General features: G+C 40.2%; 3 protein-coding genes across 4 annotated transcripts; 2 read left to right on the top strand and 1 right to left on the bottom strand.

Annotated features, from left to right (window-relative positions):
• Positions 1-2,340: 2,340 nt before the first annotated feature.
• Positions 2,341-6,394, top strand: cbx8b (chromobox homolog 8b). The gene is made up of 5 exons (XM_077606252.1): positions 2,341-3,834; positions 3,940-3,983; positions 4,189-4,254; positions 4,335-4,401; positions 5,079-6,394. The coding sequence occupies exons 1-5, from the start codon at positions 3,673-3,675 to the stop codon at positions 5,826-5,828; spliced, it is 1,089 nt and encodes a 362-aa protein (XP_077462378.1). The 5' UTR covers positions 2,341-3,672; the 3' UTR covers positions 5,829-6,394.
• Positions 6,395-6,907: 513 nt separating this feature from the next.
• c7h17orf67 (chromosome 7 C17orf67 homolog) lies at positions 6,908-10,336 on the bottom strand. The gene is made up of 4 exons (XM_077605705.1): positions 9,979-10,336; positions 8,669-8,769; positions 8,153-8,283; positions 6,908-7,148 (listed from the first exon to the last, which is right to left on the bottom strand). Exons 1-3 carry the CDS (start codon positions 10,160-10,162, stop codon positions 8,167-8,169), a joined length of 402 nt encoding a protein of 133 aa, XP_077461831.1. The 5' UTR covers positions 10,163-10,336; the 3' UTR covers positions 6,908-7,148; positions 8,153-8,166.
• Positions 10,337-10,763: 427 nt separating this feature from the next.
• Positions 10,764-17,830, top strand: dgke (diacylglycerol kinase, epsilon). Of its 2 annotated transcripts, none has more exons than XM_077605703.1 (11): positions 10,764-11,429; positions 12,507-12,666; positions 13,307-13,426; positions 13,913-14,056; positions 14,171-14,328; positions 14,618-14,666; positions 14,904-15,017; positions 15,147-15,218; positions 17,066-17,193; positions 17,281-17,392; positions 17,465-17,608. In XM_077605703.1, the coding sequence occupies exons 1-11, from the start codon at positions 10,984-10,986 to the stop codon at positions 17,492-17,494; spliced, it is 1,533 nt and encodes a 510-aa protein (XP_077461829.1). In that variant the 5' UTR covers positions 10,764-10,983; the 3' UTR covers positions 17,495-17,608. The 2 variants fall into 2 exon arrangements, with proteins under 2 accessions (XP_077461829.1, XP_077461828.1); XM_077605702.1 differs by having other exon boundaries at positions 10,765-11,429; positions 17,546-17,830.
• The last annotated feature ends 3,709 nt before the right edge of the window (positions 17,831-21,539 follow it).

Below are 21,539 nucleotides of genomic sequence, written 5' to 3'. Positions count from 1 at the left end.
CTTGCAATATTGTCGTTATCTTGTATTTGCCAGTTAATAACATAAGCTTATTGTGTGAAGTGGAAAATCCCATCCTTGGTCAGTTTCGGTTCCGCCCTTTTGACAGTATAAAGGTAATTGTAAATAATTTATTTGTCTGCGTATTTGTAGACGACAGCCATTGCCTGTAGTTCACCTGTGCCTGTCTATTCTGTAATAAAAGCTTTGAAGAAACTGTTGATCATCTCCAGCCTGTATTTGGACAACCAACATCTTCGATATCCAAAATTAATCGAACCTGGCAAGGAAGAAAGGGCTCTCTTCTTTCAACATTTTTAAAGAAGAGGAGGCTCATGCAGTCTTGACTAAAAAAGGTCAAAATACACATTTTAATATCAGACACACTTCAGCATCTATTCTGTATTCATTCATTTTCGGAATCACTTAATTCTCACTAGGGTCGCAGGGGTGCTGGAGCCTATCACAGCTGACTTCGGGCCAAAGGTGGAGGACATATCCTGAATCGGTGGCCAGCCGATCGCAGAGCATGAGGAGACGGACAACCATTCACACTCGCACTCATACCAAGGGGCAGTTGAAAGTGTCCAATCAGCCTACCATGCATGTTTTTTTGCCAAGTGGGAGGAAACCGGAGTATCTGGAGAAAACCCACGCAGGCACGGGGAGAACATGCAATCTCCACACCGGTGGACCGACCTGGATTCGAACCCAGGACCCTAGAGCTGTAAGGCTGATGCGCTAATTGGACACTCTAAATTGTCCCTAGGTATGAGTGTCAGCGTGTATGTTTGTCCGTCTCCTTGTGTCGTGCGATCTCGGCTGGCCACTGATCCAGGGTGTCCCCTGCCTCTGGCCCGGAGTCAACTGGGATAGGCTCCAGCACCCCCCGTGACCCTAATGAGAATAAAGCGGTTCAGAAAATTATATATATATATATATATATATATATATATATATATATATATATATATATATATATATATATATATATATATATATATTCATATATATTCATATATATTATATATATACATTATATATATATATATATATATATATATATATATATATATATATATATATATATATATATATATATATATATATATATGTAGAATATGTTTGAGTGAGGGAGGTACAGTAGAAAACCATTGAGGGATTGCATCATACATGTTTACACTGCATGAACGGGACTGAATAAAACTGCTGCACGAACCCTGAGAAAAAACACTGTGTGTTTTCCAATGTCAATACTGCTTCGTTCTAAGACTGAAAGCAAGCGCGTTTTGGGGAAAAGACGTGAGACAACGACAATAATTAATATCCTGTTTCCTATACAGCCTTGTTCTTTCCGTAGATGCGATTCCATTTACTACGCCCGCACAAGAGGAGAAAATGGCTGTCCTCTCTTCTGCGCTATCCTCTCTCTCTCCTCTCTCTCTCGCCTCTCTCTCTCTCGCTCGATCTTTCGTCAGTGATGTTTTGGGGGGTAAAAAAACGCCTCGCGGCAGCTGCGGCGACGTCAGAATTCCTTGTTTTGGGGGCAACAGCTGCGAAGTCCACGCAGGCTTGGAGACATCATAAAAAAAGGCAATTGAGCTCCATATTTAATATTTCAATGCTCCATTAGAATGCGCAGAATATAAGAACCCCCCAGAGGATTTAGATGATTGTTCTCTTCAGCCTTTTTTGAGATGGTTTTGTTCTGAATGTGGCAACAATATGATGCATGAAAGGGGCTTTTTTGGGGGAATGAACATATTTTTTCAGAATTTTGATGATCATGGCGAACAGAAGAAGGATGCGTTCAAGAGCTCTTTTTAAATGAATATTTGACGGGGCTGCTGTGTGGGAAATTTGTGACTTCGGGGAATGCGTTATCGAACTACTACTAACAATAATATATAATTTAATGTTGCATAGAGGCAAAGGAAAACGGGTAAATTCCCAAATTATTTTATCGCAAGTGCACCCTAGCAAAATAGCGCACCTTTTCGTTACGCAGCACGTGAAATTGTGTTTAAAAAAACACCAACTTTTTTGAATTAGGAACACCCTAAAGCCCCTAAACGATGTCTCAAGAAGAAAATGTTCTCGCGCGTGAATAAAAAGAGCTGTTGTTATAAAATCAGGTTACGACACAGCAATTAAGCTCGAGTAACTATTAAAACTTTTTTTTTAAAAGGAGCGAGAGCCCCAGGAAAAATGGTCTTCAGAATCAATTTCATCATCAATTCCTGAAAATAATTCGATGTAGAAATGAATATTGTCTCTTTAAAAAAACGGCATCCGTCTTAAAATATCCATTAACAAATAAGCCGTCATGTGAAAATATTTGTATTTTATATTATTATTATATTTGTGTATGGACTAGTACTCTGATGGAAAAGAACGTGATCAACAAATTATGCATATTTGTTATTAGTGCGATTGATTTGAAATATTTTTGATCGTGGCTTGATAAATGTGCTCCTCTCCCTTTGTTACAAACATTAATCGACGCCTAACATACCTGTTTTTTTTTAAACGGTAAAAATAATTCAACAATGAACCAATCAGTTTGCCGTGTGTTAAGGCTAAAAATATATTTTAATAATCATCATGATTTATATTTCGAAATTATGTTTTGTGTCCTAATATCAAAGATATTTGCTTTTATATTGTTATTCAAATTCGTTTTCTTGTCACAACGATTGGATAGTACGATTATTATGATCATTGTTACTCTTATTATTATATTACACTTTTCATCATTACCAATTGTTTATAATTACTTCCCTATGCTGTAAACAATTTCAAATAAATTGGGGAAATGTAATATAGTCGGTATTTGCAATAAAGGAACGGTTTCAATACGGAATTTTTAAGGCCTTACAATAATGCTCTATATTTTATTTGTATTCATTTTGCTGTTTTCTTATATGGTAATAATGCGGGAATTGCGTATGGAATTTGGACTTGGCACATGACACTTGACGCCAAATAATGTTGTATTTAAATTGCTTTCTGGGGTTTTTGGGCTGAGTAATTTCAATAGGACGGGCCAAAAAAACATATTTATTTGCATGTTTTTAAATACCTGAGTTCATCAGTCTGGAGGGGAAAACCCATACAAAACCGTGCATCAAAATAGGCTACATTTTCCAAACAACCCACACAGTTGATGACAACATTGTGTGATGACTCAATTAAAAAAAAAAGTACAATCCTTGAAAAAAACACTTAGATGCCATGAAAGTATCTTATTATAGCCTCCAATTTAATAACAGTAAAGCAAAAACCTGAATTGAAATGCTGTTATTTACCTCAAACAAATGGAAATTGGCGATTAATCATTATACTTGTATAATGAAAATAAAAACATTCTATTCAATTCAATAAAATGCTGGATTGAATGAAGGATAATAGACGTCTCGGCTAATTTATTCAAATTGTAAACGTTGTATTGTAAACAAATAAGAAAACGTTCGTACATATTTTTAATGCGCCGCATCATATGCAATTGAATGTAATGAAGCGATCTTTTCAAGCTAAGCTCCTCCCCTCACTTAGCAACCCCAGCACGTAGCAACGACCTGGCCAATGGGCGTCGTCCTAGCGGGTCCACCGACTACGGTTTCCTAGCAACGCTATAAAAAATGCGCTGACGTCCATTCTCTGCTCAAGAGTATTATGGTCTGTCGGGAATTCAGAGTGGCAGCGACCAGAGGAGGAGGAGAAAAAAAAGACGCTAGCAGGCTAACGGTAGGTTGCACTGGAGTAAACATGGAGCTGTCTGCCGTCGGGGAGAGAGTGTTCGCCGCCGAGTCGATCATCAAGCGCAGGATAAGGAAGGTACGCCGCCCGTCTCCTCACTTAAGCGGAATAAATGCTGTCCTCTAATAGTATTGTCGCCTGGCGAGCTAAAGTCACGCCTGTTGTGTTTGTGACGGCATGCAGGGTCGGCTCGAGTATCTGGTGAAATGGAAGGGCTGGTCTCCTAAGTAAGTCTCGCTATTCTCTTCTCGTGTGCGTCAATGGACGTCGTTAGCTTTGCCGCGGCTAGCGTGATGAAAGCTCCGCGGGGGAAGCGAAACACGCGGGGCTAACGCGACCATCGAACCCGGCCGAGCTTTCCGAGCTTTGCGAGCTTCCTTCCCTCCACGCTACGAAACGATCGTTTTTTTTCTCTCCGCGTGTGTGTTCCAGATACAGCACGTGGGAACCGGAAGAAAATATCCTGGATTCGCGTCTGTTTGCGGCATTCGAGCAGAGGTAGGTTGTGCATCACGTGTCGTCTCGTGCACTTTGCTCGGTTGACACTTGAACGAAAGCCGAGTCTCACTTCACAACAGGGAACGGGAACGGGAACTATTTGGGCCCAAAAAAAGAGGTCCGAAACCGAAGACCTTTCTGCTCAAGGTACGCATTCGTCTTAATTTGACTTTGTGTTCAAATCTGAAGCCTCTGCTTCACAAAATGCACGATAATGACCCATTTAAAAAAAAAAGTCAAATAATGATCATTTCTATCCATCTGGATGTCACTTTTACATAAAACACACAACTAATCAATTATATATCTTGTTTTTTTAAATGTATGTGCTGCCACTGACGGCCACTTTCCACGTCCAATCCATTTCAGGTTTTATTTATTTTTTAATTTTAACGCTACTAGCGTTTCCAGTTCAAATGGATTGGTTAATGACAGCAACTGTTAACAAAATATGAGTTCAAATATTTTTAAGGCCTCACACTAAAAAAAAAGCTTGTTGTATTTTATTTCTTGATTTATTTTCTGGGCCTCAAGTTTTAGTTGGCCTACATATGCCCAGCATGCGTACTTCTGACAAGAGTGTTGTTAAACAGGGTCAGTGGAAGTTCAGAGGTGAAGACGAGGTCTAGAAAGGAACTTGGTCCTGTAATTGTCCGTTTTATAGCACTGTCACACGTTAATTACACTTTGGAATCTTGGCCTTTTAAACATCCCCTTTAGGATTACCACACAGTAATAAACTGTCAAGTGTCAAACATTTAAAAGGTAACACACGTGACCAAGTGATTCATTCGTGTCCTTGAATTTTTCCAATTTTCTAATAGGCCCAGGCAAAAGATAGCACCAAGTCTTATGAGTTTCGGAACGAGGCAATGCGAGGGATGCACATTCGCTACCCCACACCCGAGCCCGCCATGGCCCCAAGGGCCAGAGAAGGCCTACGGTCTGTCGTTCCCACCATTTTCCCACCGAGCACTATTAACCGAGGCGAAAGCATCCTCGCGGGCCCTCCAGATGAGCCTGAAGCTTTCCCCGAAGCGCTCGAGCACGTCCCCAAAAAAAGAGGGCCCAAGCCCAAACTGCGTCTCAATGCGTGCTCAACCTCCGAGCTCGTGAGTCACGGCCCCCCAAAAATGCTCCAGCTGCAAAGTAGCCAAGACAGACTACACAAAGTTAGTCATCACAGATACCTGGGCAATCACGGTCACAGCCATAAGCACCATCGTCACCGCCACCACCGTCACCGTCATCGCTCACGCAACCGGCCTGTCTCGACAGCGGGATCCTACGAGCAGCTTTACGTGGGCAGCAAGGACCCCCACAGGACTAAAAACAGTTCGGGCCAGCCCAAACTTGTGGCCGCCCGCCCCACGCATCTTTTGCCCACGGAAAAGCCCTACTTTCTGGACAAGCCGTCCCCGAGCCGACTCCACGTGGACTTGGACGAAGTGACGTGGCGGCCCTCCCTGTGTAGCGTGGAGAAGATTCTGGTGACCGATGTGACCTCCAACTTCCTGACGGTCACCATAAAGGAGAGCAGCACCTCGAAAGGGTTCTTTAAGGAAAAGAGATGACTCGGGGACATCATTTTATCATTTGGTTTGAAGTAGACAAAGGAACTTTTGTCTCAATATCAAGGAACATTGTTTTCTTTGTTGACATTTTCTGGGAAGCATTGAGAAAATTTTAATCAAATTCTCCTCTCTTTATGCACTGGATACATTTGTAAAATTTGTACATTTGACCTTTCTCAAAATAGAACTGGGAAAAAAAATTGTCCCCACCACACACATCTCATGCTGGGAGATGATTTGTTTTTGTTAATAAAGCCATTCTATTTGGGTTGGTTGGGATGTAAAAGTATTTGACAATGATTTTTGTTCATGAGTCTTTTTTTTAGCACTATGTGTTGAAAAGTCTATTATTTTGTCTATGTTGCTGTCAAAATCCATTGTTGTATCACGTTGGCAGCATTTCTAAATGTACTAATTTGCGTGTGTGTACAGGCCCAATTGCATTTCCCTATTTACAAAATAATACATTATTATGCATAAGTAAGAGCAGTGAGTTTTGAATTGGAAAAACAGGATTTGCTGTATACATTGTTTCAAATGAATAAAGCGTTTCATTTGTTTAAAAATGCTTGTCTTTGTTTATTGATACCTCAATTAAAAATCACGTTAATAGCAAATGAGGTAATCGCATTGGCATGGCAATTTTTCAATTTGAGGAGATACATTGTTTTAATGTAATAGTGCATTTTCAATCTGAATTGTTACGTAAATGTTAAAAAATGAACTCAGAAGGCCACGAATGATTCCAATTTCAGAGAGGCCTATTTTTTCAGCTTTTTTTTTAAATTCGTGCACTATTGTGTTGATCGAAAATCTCGGCAATAATCATTTTCTTTTCTGATCGGAAGACACATTTTAAAGAAATAAACGTTTTCCCTTCTGCTGCAACACTGGCCGCTTATTATAGGCGTTTTTTTTTTAATTATAACAAGCATGCGCGTCCACGCCCAACTCGCACGCGCATTTCAAGCTATATGTTGTGCAAGTCGCTTCTAAAATAATAGCCATAAATGTCCACATACGGGCTGAGAAAATTCAATCAAAACTGACTAAAATTATACTCATTTCGCCAGCAATGATTCAATCGTGATTGTTTTTATTTGGTCATATCCGGGCTTTCACACACACACACACACACATTCTACCAGGCTACGATATACAAAAATGATTATACATACTATTCCAACAATTGAACATGCATTATTGGATGGATAAACGCTATCTTCAATATCTTTTCGCTTCATTCACTGATCTTTTTTTTTAGTTTTTAGGAGGACTTTCCGTTTCTCTCTGGTTGAATTATGACGACGCCGTTCTTTTCTGTGGAGAGAAGAAAATTAAAACATTAAAACAATGAATCCGGTCCAGTCAGAAATTGAACATTTTAATACACTCCTGAGCGAGGCATTATCTCTCACTGATTTTTAGACAAATTATTTGCATTTACTTTTAAGCAAGTTTCCAATTACGAGTAAAAAAACACGATGACCTTGTCATAAATCATTATTGTGTGCGTGGGCCACAGCCCACAATCCTTGTTACTCACATTTATGTTTTTCTTTGGGTATATTTCCCACTTGAATACTAATGAACGCAATTATTCAGCTGTCTCTGATATAAAATATAGCGTTTTAAAGTTTGCTCATTTTATTTAAAAAAATAAATGTGTCCAGGAAGGAATTCCTGATTCAAAACAGAACGGGAATTTTTATTGTATTATAACATTTTTATTAAGGGAAACTAATAGGGAGTTGTCTTCAACATAATTTTTAAACTTTCGTTTAGTCACATTTTTTTCATTTTTTCCTTACCGCTTATCCTCACAAGGGTCACGGGGGTGCTGGAGCCCAACCCAGTCAACTACGGGCACCAGGCGGAGGACACGCCCAATCGCAGGGCACAAAAAGACCGACAACCATTCGCACTCAAACGCTCAAACCTAAGGGTAAATTAAAGTGTTAAACCGGCCTACCATGCAGGTTTTTGGAATGTAATTTCGTCATACGCAGCTGGGTATGATGACAATTAGGCTTTTGACGAGTCAATGATGATGACAAAGCCTATGTCTGATTATTATTATTATTATGTAGGAGGAAACTGCATCACCCCGAAGAAAACCCACGCAAAGAGAACATGCAAAATTCCCATAGGGGCGTCTGGACCTGGGCTCAAACCCTTGTTCTTAGAATTATAGGGCCGCGCAAACCACTTGTCACCATTTGAGCTAAATTTAAAAGTACTCATTAATTGATGTTATTGTTGTGGATTTTTTCTATTTGCGTGCGTTCATATTATTTGGGTTACGATACAAATCAGGTGGTGACCTTGGTGCACATCATCAGACAGGGTATCCATAGTTCCTATCACAGCGTGGGTAGCAATGAGGGTTCAGCCAGTGCTCCATGTTGGTCTCCTGTGCTCTCTGGTCCAGAACCTGCATGTGAAGCATGTGCTCCTGATGTGGAGAGAAGGTCAGACAAATATACAGTGGTGAAAGGCAAAGTCAAGAGAAGCTAAGAGCAAGAGAGATGTGCGACATAAGCAAACTGAACAGGCAGAACGTGTTATAACAGTAGCATTAAGTGTAAAGTAATAAAGTAAAACATGAATCAGTGAACTTCTCTGTCATCAAGTATTCTTGACACTTACATTAAAGGTAATTCAATCACTATCACATAGTATTTTATTATTTTTCTAAGTACCCGAACACTGTGAATAGTGTACCTGGCAGTGATTAAATTAATAAGGCACTTTTGCACTATATGAAGGATTTTAGGGACAAAAGATTGGACAAAATGTGCTTATGTTCACAAAACCAATGTATGCGTTCCCTTGCTCACCCTCATGGGCTCATCAGGGTGGCCCGGTGTCCTCGGCCTTTCCTGTCTTTTGCTACGCAGCAGCTGCTTAGCAAGGCTTTCTTTAATGATGGGGTTGGCATCTTAAAAGAAAATACACATTTGGAAAGAATGTACACATTTTTTTACCATGCTTAAACCTCTACTTACATTACACACAGAAAATTTTACATTTCACTGCCGTTACCACAATAATAAACATCAATTCCATTTTTAACAGGGAATCCTCTCATTACTTGATTATGGTTCAGTGGCAGTGATAACAAGAGATGTCGAATCCATTTTGACTGGAGGGGTAGCAGCGATCATGGGTTTGAGTCGAAATTATAGATATTTTATTATAGCTCCTATAACATGATGTTGATTAGTTTGCTCAGTTTCATTATTTTAAGTTGTAGGTAATATCCAACAAGTACAACATGGTTCTTTAACAACAATTCATTTTCAGAGTAATTCTAACTCATTGGCAGCCAATGAGTTAATCTATTTCGAGACTAGTTATTTGTTTGTGCATTCATGTTGAGTGTGTTAGGTGTGTTGTTTTATGTTAATCCTCCTCTCCTGAAACACTAGCTTGTGTATTCACGGCCATGAAGAAAAATGTTCCAACTAGGGCTTTCTGCAAGGTGATTTGGAAGTCTCCTCAGCATCGTTCTCGGGGGAGCCATTCTGTTTCTAGCTAAGATAACACATCACTGACACTCCTTTCCCCCATGCCCACCCCTCTTAGCACACACTCTCTCTAACATGGCCTCTATTTGGAAGTTGGCTATTTGCTGAACGGTAACAAAGTGGCCATTCATTCTCCTCGCTCCCTTGGGAGTCAGGCCTGTGCAGCGCCATCCGGGTGGACGCATTCGTTTTCTCTCAGCTGCTGTGAAAATGAACGCGGCTCTGTGTCAACACACGGTCAGATTTGTGGTTGCTACTCTCACGGCAACGTGGCAAAAACACTAACAACCTGTGAAGAAGGATATTTGCTTTTTCAGAAGAAGGACAAACAAAGATTATGCTAGAAATAACAATCAATTATGCATGGATTGCAGTGCTATGCAAATGATCAATAAAGACCTCAGTGGAACATTCTGGATTTAAATAAAGTAGCTGGAAAACAAGTTATAATGAGGAGTTGCACGTGTTTTAAAAGCTGTGTACAGCCAAGGAAATGAACCCCGATAATATAGAGTTAGAATTTACAAAGTTTCACTCATATCAATGCACAGAAACCTTTACTTAATTAATTATCACCAATAGGGCAACCTTCGAAGTCATCATTTTTAGTGGTTCCCTACCTGTGTAGATGGTCAAAGTGACCAAAAAAAGCAGGAAGACCCCCAGTTTCTTCATCGTCAAGACCTTTTCAATCTCCAATTTTTTCTTCTCTGAGGTCTGAACTTGAATTCCAAAACTAGTGAAGAAGGAAAATATCCAGCTCCTCCTCTGCAGTGCCACCCACAAAACATAACAAGCGATCATGTTACTGACTCACAAAATAAAGCAGTTACTCTGCTATTTAAAAAAAAACTTGAATCATATTTATAAACAGTAGCCCATTCTAATATCTTCAAGGACATTGATTGATGAGAGAGTAGTAAACAGCAGAGGCCATTGTGTCGTGTTTATTTATTGTTGTTTCTGATCCACTAGGTGGCAGTGTGGGGAAGCAACCATTCCTCCTTAAAAATGTAAGGTCGGTCCAGTTGTATGGAGTTTGCATGTTCTCCCCGGGCCTGCGTGGGTTTCCTCGGGGTACTCCGGTTTCCTCCCACATTCCAAAAAAACATGCATTGTAGGCTGATTGGACACTCTAAATTGCCCCTGGGTATGGGTGTGAGTGTGCATCTTTGTCCTTTGTCTCCTCGTACCGTGCGATTGGCTGGCCACTGATTCAGTGTGTCCCCCGCCTCGGGTCTGGAGACAGCTGGGATTGGCTCCAGCACCCCTCACGACCCTAATGAGGATAAAGCAGTTCAGAAAATGAGATTAGATGAGACGAGAGAAGGTTTTCACGGATTTCCATAGTTGTGTCGTCAGGGTCCGGGCACTATCTTGCAAGCTAAATAGTCTTTGTGCCAATGACGAAGATCTCGTAGGCCCTACGTCACGGTTACTTCCGCGAAATGTACCCGTGAAAATGTTCGCTTGGAGACCCTTCACTTTTCCATCCTCACGTGTCTGCGCATCGATATGATCAACACCAGGAAGACGCGTATCCTTTTGACTCGGCCTGGTTGTTGTTTAGCGAAAACAGCCGGTTCTCCCGTATTTTGCCGTCGCTGACCTCCATTCGCACCGCCATGTCCGCCACGGAGGAGAACATCAACATCGTGCGGGGGGAGGAGTGGTCGCTTCTCTTCTGGACCTTCGTGTCTGTTATGATCCCGGTCCTCATCACCCTGTGGTGCAGCGTCCAACGCTCCAAGAGGAAAACGCACATGAAGCAGTTCTTCCGCCAGAGCAGACATAGCTGGCACTACACGGACTTGTTCAATAAGCCCACTTATTGCTGCGTCTGTTCCCAGCACATCATGCACGGGGCCTTCTGTGATGGCTGCGGCGTGTGCGCTGACGAGCAGTGCCTGCGCCGTGCAGACCTGGAGCTGTCTTGCAAGGAGATTATGGCCCCTTCCCGACCGGACGGGGTTGTCGCCCACCGCTGGGCTAGGGGCAATGTACCCCTGGCCAGCTACTGTGTAGTGTGCAAGCAGCAGTGTGGGACGCAGCCGAAGCTCTGTGATCTCAGGTACGTCTTGGATCGGGATTCGGATCTAGGCGACTCCAATCAAATTGGCTCTCAAAGTGTGGTGGTTCAATGGTTTTGTGGGGCTTTTTAGGTTTCATTTGTTTTGTGCTTCTATTTCTCAATTCGCTATTTCACAGTTCTGGGGTCGAGGATTCCATCCCAGGTCGGTCCTTACTGTGTGGAGTTTGCATGTTCTGCCCGGGCTTGTGTGGGTTTTCTCCGGGTATTCCAGCTTCCCTCCCAAAAAACATCCAGGGTAACCTGGTCCAACGCTCTAAATTGGCCCTAGGTATGAGTGTGAGTGTAAATGGTTGCCCCTCTTCTCTGTCCTGCGATTGGCGGTACTCGGCCGTTTGGTTTGCCGGACTTTTTGTCGCCGGACGTTTGGTCGCCCGGAAGGTTTTTGATAATTACCATTTAAAATTGTTGCTCGAATTCCCTAAATACAAACTGCAAATTATTATTTAGTCATACTTGATGCCCTATTAATTATTAGGCTAAAGAAAAGCTCAAAATTTCCCATACTTTTATTGTGTTTTGTTGGAGAACTTGTTAAGACCCTGACTCACATACCGACTAAAAGGGACAACGCATGTACATACAAACTCTTATACACTCACACGTCCGCTCAGTGAAACTGCTCAGGGTCATTGTTGGCTTTTATTGATGCGTAGACCGTGTTGTTTTACCTTGTTTTGTCGCTGGACTTTTGGTCGCCGGACTTTTGGTCACCGGACTTTTGGTTGCCGGACATTTGGTCGCCGGTTGTTTGGGTCCGGGCGACCAAACGTCCAGCGACCAAAAGTCCGGCGACCATAAGTCCAGCGACCAAAAGTCCGGCGACCAAACGTCCAGTCACGGCGATTGGCTGCCCACCGATTCAGGGTTCCCCCCGCCTGGTGCCCGTAGTTAGCTGGGATAGGCTCCAGCACCCCATGCAACCCTTGTGAGGATTTTTATAGCAGTTACTCCAAAAAAATATTACAAATGGTAGAAGCTTTGTGGTAGTAAACTTAAGATTTGGTATAGAGAAACACTTTGGTTTTGACACATTTCTGTTATTTTTCTGACTTCTAGATGTATGTGGTGTCAGACCACAGTGCATGACGAGTGCATAGACAACCTGGTGGACGCACCCCATTGTGATTTAGGCGAGTTCCACAACCTAATCATCCCGCCTCACTATCTGCACCAAGTCAACAAGCTCGGCCATAGACAACCTGATGAGTATAAAAAGGTGGGCTTATGTATTCATTTGTTCTCACATGGGGCTCATTCCATTTTTTTTTTGGTAAACTTTATCAGGCTTTCCGAATAATTTAGGTTGGAAACACCCAGGGCTTGCTTTTTCAAGTTATCCTCTGGGATAGGAGGGTTGGATTTCCTTTAAATATTTGATTTGCTAATAAGTTTTGCCGTGATTGGATCACTATTCTCTCTGGAAAACACTTAATCTGCATTTATTAGCATGATAGCTGGGAGGAATTCTTTTGGAAAAGTTAGCTCAGGGAAAAATAATGAAGCAGAATGTGTCACAGAATAAACAAAAAAGTGGAGATTATATAAAAGACTAAATAAGTCAATTACTTGCCTGTTCAATGCTCGCTCGGATTTCAGTAACAGACGGGCAAGGTTGGATATTTTATCCATGCTACCTAAGAAACTATATTTTATAGTTACTACAAGCATTGTCATGAAACGCAATATATTTAATGAATAAGACGTTGTTTGGATGTTGCACACCATCGACAAATGGCATAGATGTCAAACCTAAATTACACACTCATTTTACATAAAACTGGGAAGTTCGGATTGTAATGGCATTGGACCATTTTTATTTTAGCTGCACTGCTGTCTCTTGCTTGTTTTGCTCGTAGCTTGCGCTGGACTGTGGAGAAGGATGGACTCCAGTGTTGGTGTTAGCGAACACACGTAGTGGAAACAACATGGGGGAAGCTTTGCTGGGAGAATTTCGCACCCTCCTCAACCCCGTGCAGGTCAGCCAGCATGATCTGAACACCTTGTATCTGTAAAATGTAAAGAAGAATTAAAAGCTATCTATATATTTCTACTCCAATAATCTACCTTTGTCTCGTTACAGCTAAAAAAAACTGCTTTCTGATTGATTTAACAGAATAATAGATTAAATACATTTTGTCAAGTACTCCTGCTGCGGCTGCTGGGCACTCGAATTATCATAATTTGAATTTATTGTGTATTTGCGATAACTATAGGTAGATGACAGTTCGTTATGTATGATTGTAGAATGAAAATTGAATCATTTCTTTATTTGTTTTTCCATGATCCAATCATGAATCAGAATCTTGTGCTTTGATGAAAGGTGTCATAATAAACAGATTCTTAAGAAAAAGACAAATTAATGAATTAAAACTTAAATATATTCTGCGAGAAGGGAGCTGTTTATAGCTATGGAGAGTTATACATTTGATGTTTTTTGAAGCGCTTTTTCATTCATTTCACAGGTTTTTGACCTCTCAAAGCTTGCACCTTCCAAGGCCCTTCAACTGTGCACTTTATTACCACCTGGTTGTGTTAAGGTGCTGGTGTGTGGAGGTGATGGCACTGTGGGATGGGTGCTAGATGCCATCGATAGCATGAAACTCAAGGTGAGTGAGCATGTTGCGTCATTGGAAATTGCCAACGCCTCGATGGAACGCGCCATTACGTAAGTGTTCCGGTTTGGTCATGTTTGGCTAAATATCTGCACATCTCTTGGTCAGGGTCAAGACCAGTTTATCCCAAAGGTGACCATCCTCCCACTTGGGACAGGAAATGACCTTTCAAACACTTTGGGCTGGGGTGCTGGTTATGCTGGTGAAATCCCTGTTGAACAGGTTCTTCGCAACATCCTGGATGCAGGGGTGGTCAAAATGGACAGGTGGGGTCTAAAGATGACACCGTTTTATATATCACATTCAGAGACATTATGCCTAAGGCAAATATTTGGCTCTTTTAGTTGGAATGTGCCAAGTGATAATGTTGATCTAAATCACAGCTTTATACAATAACATAGCAAGGCTGATTCAGTTTCAGGAATAGCACAATAATCCTCTGTAATCCTACTTCTAAAAAACTAATCTACTGCAGCTATGGCAGTTATCATTACCTAAAGTGGCAAATATGTTGTTGCTATGGGATATATTTGTGATTAATGTCATTATTTTTAGATGGAAAGTGCAGGTGTCTTCCAAAGGCCTCTCTATTCGAAAACCAAAGGTGAGTGTGAAATCTATATGTATCACACTGGTGAATAAGTATTATTAAGACGAATCTTTTTTTTTAGACCACCAAAAGTCAGTTACCCAGCTTGCCCACAAAATGAATTAATTTTTAAAATTATTTCAGGTGTGACGGATGACCAATCATATGAATTAGATTTCTATTGGTTTAATATATATGACAAAGGTTTATTTTTCAACTGCAAACAGGTAACAAACAGTCTCATCCCTTCAGGTCCTGTCCATGAACAACTACTTTTCTGTGGGTCCTGATGCCCTTATGGCTCTCAACTTCCACACACATCGTGAGAAAACGCCTTCTTTTTTCTCTAGTCGGATCATCAACAAGGTCAGAGCAGCTTTATTTTAATTCCACCCTGCATTAAAAAAGGAAAAAACAACAACCCTGTTTTTCATTTGAAACTATTTTTCATGACTTGACCAACACTGTCATGCGTTTCTGTCATTTTTTCTCCAGGCTGTGTATTTTTTATATGGCACCAAGGATTGTTTAGTGCAAGAATGTAAGGATCTGGATAAGAGGATTGAGGTACAGCAGATTTTTTTTATGAAATGCCCTGTTTACTGCAAGTTTGTCTTTTTTTATACCCCAGTATGCACCTGTAAATATATATCATAGTTTAGTTAGTAATCAGTAGTTGTAGAGTTAGTAGTAGTCCATTTTGGATTTGGCAGCAATCTTTGATTTACTGTCAGTTATTTATTTTTATATTACTGAAACATAATCTACTTGTGATTATATTTTTGGGGCAAGCATACAGTTAACAAAACACCGTATTTTGATAAATATAATAAAAAGTATGCAAGGGCATTATGTAAACTATCAAACTAAACAGAAGTCAGTTATTTTACTGTGGAGTGAAAATTGTATGTTTAACTGGTACTTATTTTGCATAAGTTAAAAAACCTATAATAAAAACCTATATATATATGCCGTATTTTCACGACTATAAGGAGCACCGCATAATAAGGCGCACCCTCAATGAATGACACATTTTAATTTTTTCCATATATAAGGCGCACCGCTCCGCATTACACTGGTCTACCGCACCGCATTATACAGGTCTACAGTAGAGGCCGGGGTTACGTTATGCATCCACTAGATGGTGCTGCGCTAAAGGGAATGTCAACAAAACAGTCAGAAAGGTCAGCCAAACTTTATTAATACCTAGATTACAAATCAGCTTTCTGACAACTCCATTCACTCCCAACATGAATAAACAACAGTTTTTTTTCTCTGAGGTTAAAGTATTAGTATTTTCGTGACACAGCAATAGCATTTTAACTCATGTTAGCGGTGGGCGAATGCGGCATCCAACACGCACGTCTCCATCTCACCAAAGGTGTCATTAATTGAGTCAGTAATTTCTGCCTTCCTGAAAGCTCGGACCACAGTTGAGACTTCCACTGGGAATGATGGCCAACATAGAATCAATGTGCTAGATCGAGCTCAACCGAAATGAAACGCTGTTCTACATATCTCACCATTCACCGCGCACCGGAAATAGAGTCGGGGTTGCGAGAGCTGTTGCGGCTCAATATATAGTTCGCAGTCTAGCTTTGAATGCTCTGTTGACGCCAATCTAGTGGCTGGAGTTCTTTTGTCAATTCACCCGGAATGACGGCGAGCACCAAATTATTGTGCTCGCTGTCATACTGGTTGTATTGACAAAAGAACTACATATCCCAGCATGAACCGCGCACGGGGGAAAATGAAGTCGCAGGCTGCTTACCGTAGTTGCGAGACCTGTAGAGGATGGTGTACCCTATCGACTGATTTATTTTATCGTGATAACAATTTTAATATTGGTCCATATATAAGGCGCACTGGATTATAAGACGCCCTGTCTATTTTGGAGAAAATGTAAGACTTTTAAGTGCGCCTTATAGTCGTGAAAATATGGTATATATGTATATACATATGTATATGTATATACATATGTATATGTATATATATGTATATACATATGTATATGTATATATATATATATGTATATGTATATATATATATATGTATATGTGTATATATATATGTATATACATATGTGTATATATATGTATATGTATGTATATATATCCTATTTAATTAATTCTTTACTTTAGAGCTATCGTTAAGCCGCCTTATGTTATTGTTTGCTTTTATATATATATACATACATACAAATAGACATACATGCATATAGACATACAGACATAGACATACAGACATAGACATACAGACATATAGACATACAGACATATAGACATACAGACATATAGACATACAGACATAGACATACAGACAGACAGACATACAGACATATAGACATATACATACATACAAACACAAAAACACGCACACATCGTTTAAAAACTACATTTTGTTTCGGCCTACAGCTGGAGCTCGATGGCGAGAGGGTTGAATTGCCCAGCCTGGAGGGCATCATTGTCTGTAACATTGGCTACTGGGGGGGTGGCTGCAGAATCTGGGAAGGAATGGGAGATGAACCGTTCCCCCCCACACGGTAAGACTAGCATCAACTCTCTTAATGCACACACTGTTTGGTCCCTGGTGGCAAAAAGGGTTGAGGTTTTTTCCTTCTGTGTGTCAGGTTGGACGACGGTCTGCTTGAAGTGGTGGGTGTCTTTGGCTCCTTCCACTGTGCACAGATCCAGGTCAAACTGGCCAACCCGGTACGGCTGGGACAGGCCCACACTGTCAGGGTAAGGACATTTTTTTCTCATGATGTCTTTGATGATGACTGAAATTGTATTATTATTATTATTTCGCATAAGTTTAAAAAAAAAGGACGGGAAGTTTGTTGAGACAACTTTGCACTTGGTTTGGCGTTAACTGGGAAGCGCCTTCCTCTCCAGCTGATTCTGAAGAGCTCCACGATGCCGATGCAAGTGGATGGCGAGCCGTGGGCACAGGGCCCATGCACAGTCACCATTACGCATAAGACCCAAGCTCTTATGATGTATCACAGCTCAGAACAGACGGACGACGACGATGATGAGGACGGCGAATCTACCGCTTCGGAGACTGAGAGCCCCACTCCTCAGGACTCCCCAAGGCCCCCCGGGGCGGCATCTGCACGAGCTTGACTCAGCACTGATCACCCTAGATCATTTTTTGAAAAATACTCTGTAATCATATCACACCTGTGTTTCATTTGTTTTCCCCCCCCCCATTTACCAGTAGTGAAAAAAAACAAGCGATTTTTTTTCTTTCTTCTAAATGGTCAAATTTCAAAATGTTCCCCCCGAGCCTGCGTGGGTTTTCTCCGGGTTCTCCGGTTTCCTCCCACATTCCAAAAACATGCATAGTAGGCTGGTTGGACACTCTTAATTGCCTCTAGGTATGAGTGTGGGCATCAATGGTTTTTCGTCTCCTCGTGCCCTGGCTGTCCACCAATCCTGGCTGTCCCCCGCGGTACTCGGACGTTTGGTCGCCGGACTTTTGGTCGCTGGACGTTTGGTCGCCCGGAAGGTAATTGATAATTACCATTTAAAATTGTTGCTCAAATTCCCTAAATACAAACTGCGAATTATTATTTAGTCATACTTAATGCCCTATTAATTATTAGGCTAAAGAAAAGCTCCAAATTTCCCGTACTTTTATTGTGTTTTGTTGGAGAACTTGTTAAGACCCTGACTGACGTCCCTTCCTAAGGGGACAACTCATGTACATACACACTCTTATACACCCCCCGCGACCCTTAAGGATAAAGCGGTTCAGAAAATGAATGAATAGATGTTAGTGTTACAGTTTTTTTAAATTGCCAAATGAAAATGGAAAAAACATGATACACAGTACACTTCAAAAAGCTTAATTGCTATTAATAACTGCACTTTCACTTGCAGCATACACTGCTGATTGAATGTTTGATTTATATAATAGTGGCTATTTTAGCTCTGCATATATTGAAGACTGGTATGCCTTCTGCCAATGAAATGATTTTATTTACCACAAAGAGAATGGTCATTTTTAGTAGTGCAAAACTGACATAATTCGACAATAATCAGACTCGTTTGATGAAGATGGTCTTATCAACAGTGTTTGCATTTTGTAGAAGTCGTGTTGTCAAATATTTGGAATGTAAAATGTGTTGGTTACTTGTAGTGCTGAAAAACAATCACTGAGTACTGTAGCAAATTGCTAAAGGTTTTATATGCCACTTGCCTCTTGTTGCAGATGTTTTAAGAAGTTGCTCAAATTATTTTGCTATTATGGACTCTTTTTGCTTTTTTCTCACTTATGTTTGCCCATAAGGCCTCTGTTGCACATCAATCACTGATGGTAAACTTGTCAGATCACACTGGGAATTTACATAGTTTTAGCTTTCACAATGATGTTTGTTTATGTTTTGTGGAGTTTATTTACTAGCTCTGATTCATATTTGTGTATGTTGGGGTGTAGCTCTGCAAATATTTGCTTGAATCTGGAAAGTATACATCCTTGGATACTGATCATTTCATTTTATTCATTCGTATATTGCTGAACTGGTCAAAAACGTCTACTAGACTTGGCCATCCTTGTTACTAGTATTGTTTTTGTTCTATTACACTGATTGTTTTTCAGTAGGAAAATTTGGTTACACTTTATCTGAATGGTTCTTATGACATGTCAAGTTATAAGTGGGTCTCTGTCAAGATGTAGTTGCAATGATAAAATTATGATTACAAAAAAAAAATACTCGTAACAATGAATCACGTGTGCTAACATGGCTAAAGACTTTTTTTGTGAAGTGACCGTAAGAATGTGGTTGTGCTGTTTAGTTAGAATTTCCTAAATTATTACTTATTTGTTGACAGCATAAACGCTTGCATTTAGAATATGTTCACATTTTTGCTTTCTTTATATTATTATATTCCGTATTTTTAATGTTTTTATTTTGTCAACTATCGCTGAACCTACGGACCGATAGCAATGAGTACTTGGTTTACTGATACCTTAATGATATGTAAAAGCCATTTTTGCTTGTGCTAAAGAGAAATGTTCTTAAAGTTACAATACAGTGTGGGATTGTCAAAGTTTTGTGACTTTGTTACTTAGAATGTTTTAGAGGTCGACTCAGTTGAATGTAAGAAAGTGATACTATTTATGGATTTATTTTCCCATGAATATTTTCATATTAAAGTTTGATTGTTCGCACTTTCTGCAGTCATCTGTTGATAAATGGGATATAAAGTGTCAGGACTAAACCAAGTTCCTGTCACTTATTAAAGGTTGGGAGAAAAATGAACAGAGTAGTGATAGTTTCAGGCAATTGATTTTGTTAAAAGCCAATTGACTAAAAACCAGTTCACCTCCAACACCCCCATAATCTTCATGAAGATGACTGATACAGATTATGAACAATGGAAAAAAACAGGGTGTTATGCATACAAAAAACAGGAAATCCATAATCCAATAAAAAGAAGAAAACATTTAATTCATAGTAATTGAAGCCTTACAATATGCCATTTGAGAAAGAATGATGCTTTCTTTTTAAATTATGCCTTTGGATGGTGTCCTGTGCAAATAAATGTCAGGTTTGCTGTCTGACATTCACAAAAAAATGCATAAAGAGAAAAGACCGCTTGTGGCAATTCCCCAATGGCATTTTGCCCTTTTCTTTTGTCCATTTTTATTACATTCGGAGACTGATTACATGGACACTCCAACTGTAAAGAAATGGATGGATTACACGATTGGGACGTAAGCGTTTTCAAAACACATTTACAATCTCATCGCTATAGCAAAAACACAAGGCACAAGGACTTCAAGACACCTCGACACGTCTCCTTTTGAATAAGGATGAACAAAACGGCCTTCAGTGGTGGCTAGAAATGAAATTGTGGCATCTCTTGTTCCACAGCAAGAATGCATTCTGTTGGGTTAATTCTGGGATGTTACTATATGTTCATTTGGAATTAATGGAATAAAGCTGAAAGGAAGTTTTATTTGCATGTGCAAATTTATAATATAGGGGGGAATGTTGGGGTAATCATTATTATAAATGTGTTTGCAATGAATATAAAGCCTTATAATATACATGCTTACTATATTAATCAATATATTTGCTTATTAGGAATAGTAATGCTCATCCTAAATGTGTAACTATATTAAACAATATAGTTATATGTGTTGATCGCCTACGCCAAGGTCGAGAGATACGAGTTCGAAAGGACATAAAACAATCCACTGAGTTCTTGCTCCGAGGACTGATTACTGGAAGATACACGTCGACCTCTTCCCCAGATGCGAGTTCAACAGGGAAGATCGGCGAAGGACGCTTAAATTGTTGTTGGCTCAACGGATGGCTATCAATCAACTTGTATATTGTTTTTCCTTTGTGACGCTTGATATGGAATTGTTTTGTTTCTTGCTTACGCAAATGGAATCGATAACCTTGTAATTGTTTTGATTTGAAGCCTTAAATAGGCAGGACATAATGCCGCTCTTTAGAATAATCTTGGGTGGGGCGAGCTGCCGGATGTATTCTCTCTTGCAAGAATTAAATGTGATGTGACTACAGATGCCTTTTTTATTGAAAGCTGAATTGGAAAAACCTAAGGATAAACATACAATTGGATGAACCTAACACATTCAAATTCAGGCAAAGCCTACCAAATGTAGCAAATGATAAATGATCATGCATAACTGCAACAACATTCTTAAAATCTGCTGTTGCAATTCCTCATTGACCGCAGTAAGGTCGGATATTATGAAATTCATCTGGAACTACTTGCTCAAGACCTCAGTCTTGCACTGCTTCCACTCGATCATATCTAATGTTGCACTCTTGAAAAATGTATAGTAATGTTGTAAAATGTAGACGAAGGGCCCACCAAAATCAGAGTTCCTGACATTAATCAATTCTGC

Source organism: Stigmatopora argus, chromosome 7 (assembly GCF_051989625.1).
Source record: "Stigmatopora argus isolate UIUO_Sarg chromosome 7, RoL_Sarg_1.0, whole genome shotgun sequence".
In the NCBI taxonomy this organism is placed as follows: Eukaryota; Metazoa; Chordata; class Actinopteri; order Syngnathiformes; family Syngnathidae; genus Stigmatopora; species Stigmatopora argus.
This window is presented reverse-complemented; position numbering and strand designations above follow the sequence as displayed.